Source organism: Montipora foliosa, chromosome 9, assembly GCF_036669935.1.
Source record: "Montipora foliosa isolate CH-2021 chromosome 9, ASM3666993v2, whole genome shotgun sequence".
In the NCBI taxonomy this organism is placed as follows: Eukaryota; Metazoa; Cnidaria; class Anthozoa; order Scleractinia; family Acroporidae; genus Montipora; species Montipora foliosa.
This window is the reverse complement of record NC_090877.1, coordinates 22925145-22932644: the sequence shown is the minus strand read 5'-3', so window position 1 is coordinate 22932644 and position 7500 is coordinate 22925145. Positions and strand designations below refer to the sequence as shown.

At 41.4% G+C, this 7500-nt stretch overlaps 1 protein-coding gene across 1 annotated transcript in view; it reads left to right on the top strand.

Moving 5' to 3' along the window:
- LOC137970712 (uncharacterized) overlaps positions 1–7500 on the top strand; it is a 28521-nt gene that overhangs the window by 13046 nt on the left and 7975 nt on the right. The window contains exons 4-5 of the mRNA XM_068817244.1: positions 3133–5048; positions 6507–6554. Of these exons, the coding sequence (XP_068673345.1) occupies positions 3133–5048; positions 6507–6554 (1964 nt within the window). The remainder of the gene's footprint in view (positions 1–3132; positions 5049–6506; positions 6555–7500) is intronic.

Here is a 7500-nt window from a genome sequence, read left to right as displayed (position 1 = left end):
ACTACGAAAGACAAGAAGAGAAGAAGAAAGACTGTTGAGGTTCGATGTAGGAAAGTTGAGGAACCCTGATGTAGAGAAAGCCTTTAAAATTGGAGTGAGGAACCGCTTCAACATCCTCCTAGACGAACAAGAGTTGACAAACTTAGTATAGACTGGATTATGAGGGAAACAATTCAAGGAAGACCGAAAGGAATTAAGTGGACTTTTACGGAGCTATTTTGCGTGCTGTTGTCACGCCGTCTTAATGACATCCAACGCAAAGCGAAAATCTTCCTAGAAATGCAGGGTCACTTGAGCTTAAAGTGAACGCAACCAAAACGAAGTCAATACGAACAACTGTTTTACGGGGTGGGCTTGCTAGCCCCACGCCCAACCCTCCTCCTTTCTCATCCGGGCTTGAGACCGGCCATGGCAGAGTTGTCTAGCTATACTTGAACGATTCTTATTGTAACACAGAGCCCATTAATATAAAGGGAACGGCCATTGAAGAGGTAGCGGAGTTCACGTATCTTGGAACCAAAGTGACAATAGACGGGGACTCCAAAATAGAGGTTAAGGTAAGAATCAGCAAAGCAAGAGGTGCATTTACATCATTGAAAAGAATATGGAAGAGCAGTAGCATTAGTCTTAAAACAAAGGTTCGTATCTTCAAAAGAAACGTCCTGAGTGTTCTACTCTATGGGGCAGAATATTGGAAAGTAACTAAGAGCGTATATTAGAAGCTAAAAGTCTTTCAAAATAAATGCCTTAGAAGGATATTGGGGATCTACTGGCCAAACAAAATCTCAAACTATGAACTACGAAAGAAGACCTGTGTACGACCTGTAACAACGCAGGTGGAGATGGATTGGGCATATTTGTAGAATGCCCTTGATAGCCATCCCGCGGGTGGCTATGCGTTGGACTCCAGATGGAAAAAGAAAGCGAGGAAGACCCAGGGAGACATGGAGACGATCAGTTGAAGGGGAGATGAAGGAGAAAGGGTGGAGCTGGGGAGAGGTGGTAAAATCAGCGAAGGACAAGCAACAATGGCGTTCACTGGTAACGGCCTTATGTGCGGGTACGCACGAAGAGGATTAAGTAAGTAAGCAAGACAAGACTACACACTTCACCCGAATACAATTCTTGGTAATTTCATTGACCTTGAAGTGGTCACAAAAGTAGGAGCCATTTCCACAAACGTTTCCACAAAGCCACGAAACAAATATATAAAAAAAAAAAAATTAGTGTTCGTTTTGATCATTCCAAAGAAGAAACTGGCAATTACTCAGTAATAATCGTGACGATAACTTCCCATTGATATATAGATTTAGCCAAGCCTAAAAGCGGAGCTCCCTGGTTATTAATTCTTACAATTAGTTTACATAGCTTGATCCAATCGAAAACCATTACCTGGTCAGCGGGCAATTAAAAAAAAAAACAGCCGAGCATTTGAGCTTGCGATATGGTCACGTGATATTGGTCAGCGGATACCTTGTTTTGACAGGTGCCAAGTGACTATAACGTGGATTTCCAATATCAAAGATGCACGCTGTAAAACTACAATCGTAGACAAGTTGGCACTTTTGACGTGTTCTTTGCTTCTCTCCCCACCCCCCTGATTCAATGTTGTGCAAAACTGAACAGTTGTAGTGGGAAATTGTTATGTTACCTTACAACATTGAATAGGGGGAGTGGGGCTATATAAGAGAAGGTGAGACTATTTCTTTTGCGCTTTAACAAAATCGGGTTGAAATACAGCTCTGGTGCGGTTCATTTACATAACCTTCCCAACTCAGTTTTGTCTGTGATTGTAGCTGGAATCTGGCCGCCATGTTGTCCACAGGTATACAAGTATTGATGATGATGATGATGACAATGATGACGATGATAATGATGATGATGATAATAATAATAATAATAATTATTATTATTATTATTATTATTATTATTATTATTATTATTATTACCATTACTATTATTTACTTTTTAATTTTATATACTTCGATTGAGAATTAGAAGGAATTTCTAATTTTTAAAAACATTATTATTATTTAATTATTATTGGGCGACTTGGTACGCCCACGAGCAATGCCGCTAGCATGATTACCATGAGAAAAGCAACTCATGGGTTCCTTTATGAGCATGGTGCTCCGCTTAGCGCCCCTTCGGTCCGCCGGAGATCTGCTTAAACTGTTCCATAATAAAACAATAAAATACACGAGACAATAGTTTTTAAAACGTTAAATAGTGATCAAGGACCCTGAATTTCCAACCGAGCCAGCGTCCATTAAACGAGTTTATCAACTGAATTGATATGGTAAATTGACCACCGTAAAGAAATTTGAAAGTTCACGTTTCCAGCGTTAGACCTTCATTAGAGTGAATTACTGAATTATGGTTCGTTAGCGTTTTTGCAGAGAAAAATGGAGCTACATCATTGGTGGGGATACAGCAACGTGGACAAAAAAGATTTGTTGAAAGAAACGCGTTCGTTTATTCCATGGGGAGAGAGCGAGCAGCAGATTTAAAAAGTAAATCTTTGTGTAGCATTTTTTCGGCTTTCTCACCAATAGCGTAGCCCTTCTTTCACTGTATAAAACGCTCACAACCCATAATTCCCTAATTCGCTCTGACGAAGGGCTGACCCTAGCCTTTATCCTAACCCAAATTATTCTTTAGGTTTACTTTAGGCTTATTATAGAAATTTAGGGCTTGGTTCTCTATAATTAAAGTAACTTGTAACAGTAATTCAACTGAGGTCGACGGTGCGCTCATTTTACTCCCCCGTCGTTATCAGTGCTCCGTTTTACGGGTATTTAAAGCTACTTAAGCTACACAGAACGGAAAGAAATCAAAACAAGGATGCGAGATCCGGGAATCGAACTCAGGACCTCTTGCACCAAGGCCGCGCACTAACCGACTGTGCCATACTCGCTCCTCCTAATTTGCTGATTACCCATTTAAACTAGCTAAAAACGGCTTGAATCTGAGATCGGATATGTGCTGAAGGAGAGCTGCAAAACGCGGCGTTGAAGTTATGAAATTAAAGAAAGTTATTGATAGTTACAGAATTAAAGTCACTCCCCCCTTCTATAATGTACTCAACAATAGCAAATGTTTTTGTTAGAATCTGTTCTATTCAATCTTTAGATCTTGGCGGCAGACTCGACAAACTCGCGGATGGCGAGCAGGAGGAAATAGAAGTTGAAGTGAGAACCCTGTATTCAGAAATTAATTGTCTGGATGACAAATATCACAAGAAGAAGTTTTTGAATAAATTGGCCGCTGTGGCAATGGGAGGACTAGAGGAGGACTTACAAAATCTTCTCAAGCAGAATGGTCTATCCGACAGCGCTTTGCAACTTGTCCGTGACCATACAACGAGGCAAATTGACCTTGCCAAAAAGCTCTATCAGGCCAAGAGGTATAGAACGAAGCAAGATGAGTTGTACATAGTGCTGTCTGAAAGACTTCTCCCAAAGCTTGAAACACTTGGCGCCCTTGTTACTAACGATATCGAAGTTGAAGGTCAGAACGGCTGGGTCGAACAACTAATCAAGATAAGTCCTTCTCTGACTAGGCTTCGCAGGATGAATTACAGCGACCTAGACAACTTAATGAAAGAAGCGACTAATGGAGACCGTTCAGTTGTGGAGAATTTGTTTGCAGAGGGAACTGAAATCAGAAAGCAATGTCAGCGCTATGGCATTGGACTTAAAACCGCAGAAAAACTTGAGAGAAAAGGCGTCGAATCGGCAAGCGACATGTCAAAAGAGCAACTGGATGAAATAATTAAAGAAATGCCTAAGGGAGAAAAACCCTCGACTTTAAAGAAAATGTATTTTAACGAGAGCAGCGAGCGCGCCAGAGAACGGAATGTGCAAGACGAAAAGATAAAGCAGATTAAGAAAACAATGGAAGACGCAAAAGGGCTTGCTGGAGAAGCGCGTAAAATTACCCAAGAAGCTTCAGAGGAAAGTAAGAAGAACTTCCAGGAGAAAATGAAGGAAATTGCTGACAAGTTGAGTCTACCAGAAGGATGGGACAAACAGGAAAAGGATGATCCAAATGCCCTTTTGGAGCAGCTAAATAGAGAGATCAACATTGCATCAGATTCTCTGGCCATAACGCCTTATGCCACGAATGAGGATATTGCTGCAGCGGCAAGCGGTGGACTGGCACTTCACGGTATCCTGTTTGATGATCATGACCTGGAAGGTTTCTCCGAAAGACCACCTTTACCGTTACTTAAGAAACCAGAATACGTGGAGTGGCTTAGCCCACCTCTTGGATTTCAAGTACGGTTCTTCAATTCAACCGAACAGCATGCATCTACCAATTTTTATAAAACCGCCAAGTCCTCTGGTTTTAGCATAGCTGCTTCCGTCTCAGGTGGTGTTTGGAGATGTTCAGCTGGTAGCTCACGTTTTGCTTTTAATAGACAAAGCAAAAAAGACTTTTTCACAGAGCATTTTACAAGCACAACGCACGTAACTATTATCCAATGTATTTGTCAACCAACCAAGGCTTTCCGCATCCCCATGGAAGGCATGGAGCTGAGCTATGAAGCTAGAAGTCATGCAAAAGAGATAAAAGATAAAGAAAGCGGCCAACGTTTTTTGAAGATGTTTGGATCACACGTGCCAAAGGGCCCTCAAACTTTGGGCGGGGTATTTTTCCGTAACCTTGATGTGACCACTGGAAGAGAAGTAAGCGCATCAGAATTAATGATGGTAGCGGCCAAGCAGTTTGACACTGAAGTCTCAGGGCTTGGAGGTTCTGTTGGAGGCTTAGGGAAGCTAGGTTATTTCCAGATAAGTGGTTCCTCCAATGCTTCATCCACCGAGGAAGTAAAATGCATGTCTGAAATGACTGTACAAGCGCTGGGACCACCGACAACAAACCCTGAAATGTTCAGTCAATTACTACAAAGCAACAATGCAACATGGTATGTGATTGATCGGGGTGATCGTGCTGCCCTTGTTCCAGTATGGGAGCTGATGTCTGATCTGAAAGAACAAGCAGAAATTCTTAAAACAGTGTGGAAAGAGATTCAGGAAAAAAGGGTAAGAGATTAAAAGCAGATATATATGACAAATAAAATGGGGCCATTGAGAGAAATGACGTAGATTATTCATGTTCTTGAGACGACAAGCAGTTTCAATAACAAAGTGTTGAATTGAGAATGAGATAAATGTTTGTTTGCATTCCTTAGGAATCCCAGAATACGCCTATTTTACCCTTCCCCCTCCCACCCCCGGAAAAAAATTGCATAGGTAATATAATTTATGCCCGCTCGATTGGCGGAGATTAACAATGGCTAACCTAATGCGTCCAGTCGTGATTTCGGGAGTAAGCGCTGGCTCATTTCCCGAAACAGCGGCTGGTAACCGAGCCTACCACCCAGGACGAGACGGCAAAATCTTAAATGGAGAAATTGCAAAAAACGGACAGATTATGCAATTTTTTTGGGGGGGAGGGGGGGAAGGGGGTTAAAAGAGGTGTATCATTGTGCAAGAAGAGAATTACTTAATTAGCCCCAGGCCCTCACCATCTCTTTACATCTGTTTTCCCGTGATTGATTGTCTTGTTGTCGTTACCTCATTCTTTCAAGCGCTTTTTTTTCCTGATTGTAGTCTTTTATTCATTCCTGCATGACTCAAGCTGCTGGAAAACATGAAACGAGGGCTCCACCCGTTCCGTCTGTTCTCGTGTATGATTTGTGTCATCCCTCGCAAGCTCGCAATCCTCACCAGTTTATCCTTCGTCTTCCAGTGACTCCACAGTCAGTATAAACGGTTGATAAAAGGTTTCAAAGAACTAAGTCGAAAAATAGCTCGGCCAGTGTAACTCGGTGGGAGGGGGGGGGGGGGGTTTGTCACGGGTACCCGACACCAATATTAGAAACAGGGTCTTATTCTTATGAATATCAACATATATCAGCCCTCAAATTGTTGCTTCTTCCATTTTTCTTTTATGTGCACGTATTTAAGGCTTAGCCGTCTCGTCCCGGGTGGTCGAATCAAACTGCTTGCATGAAAAAAGTTGTCTCGCCTGCTAAGGTTACCCTACCTGCCGTGACAAGACAACTCGCCTCAACTTGTCTCATCCACTTCAGTGTAAACGGTTGATAATACTTTTCAAAGAACTAAGTCAAAAAATAGCTCGCCCAGTGTAACTCGGGGGGAAGGGAGGGGGGGGGGGGGTGTTGTCACGGGTACCCGACACCAATATTGGAAACAGGGTCTTATTCTTATGAATCTTGTTGAGGCCTCTCTGGGTTTGGGGCCTCCTCGCGAGTCCTCGGGCTCCCTCGCTTGTTGAATAAAGATACCCCAACAAATTTACTAGCTTGTTTTGTTAAGGGGTGCGGAGAGGGGATATTGCATAAGGCTAATTTATTACCAAGACCTGTGGGGTATTGCAAAGTGAGACTGTGGGATTTGGAACAAAATGAGGCCTTGCGTCGGAAACGAGTTCACGACCATTGTGAAGAAGATCTAACCTGATTCAATTGGTTGCAGGCAGTGGAAAAAGCAGAAATTCTTGAAAAAGAGAACCAGGAGAAAAGGGTAAGGGATTAGAGATTGATTCTAATAAGGCAAGGCTAGCTCATGAGGGAAAGAATATTGCATCTAAATTTCTTTTTTTTTTTTAATCCTTTAGAGAAAACAAATGTTTCGACTTAAAAAAGATTTAGAAGCTTTATATGATGAAAAAGTAGAGGGTATTATCGTTTGATCCAGGGCAAGATGGCATGAGCACGGTGAAAAAAATAGTAAATATTTCTTAAATTTAGAAAAGCGTAATAATGTTAAGAAGCATATTCGGAAACTTTATGTCAGCGGCTCCATCTCCGCCGACCCCTTTGAAATGCTGAATGCTGAGAAGCTTTTTTACAGCAAGCTTTATACCAAACAAAGAGCGATAAACCGACCTATTGGTGAAACGAATTCTTTTCTCACAAATCCGAATATACTAAGACTTTCTGAGGAATTGAGTACAGCTTGTGAAGGAGAAATAACTTTTCAGGAATGTGAGAACATATTAGGTTCCTTTCAAGCGGGCAAAACGCCCGGAAATGACGGAATTCCAATAGAATTTTATAAGACATTTTAGCCATTGTTAGGTAAATTTATGGTTGCTTCATTTAATGAAGCTTTTGATAAAAAGGAAATGTCGCCTTCACAAAAACAAGCCATTATTACACTTGTTGAAAAAAAAGGAAAAGACAGAAGTTATTTAGAAAATAGACCTTTTTCGCTTGTACATTTTGTTTTCCCAATACAGATCATGTGATAGTACTCAGGAGGTTTGGTCCTTTCTTTTGTTCATTAAAAAAAGTGCATGCAGACATATTCATGCTTGCATGCGCTCTTTTAATGAGCAAAACAAAGGACCAATCCTCTTGAGTATTATCACGTGATTTGTATTGGGAAAACAAAATGTACAAGCGAAAAAGGTCTATTGGAGACCAATATCACTCATTAATGTAGACGCTAAAATTGCTTCTAAGGT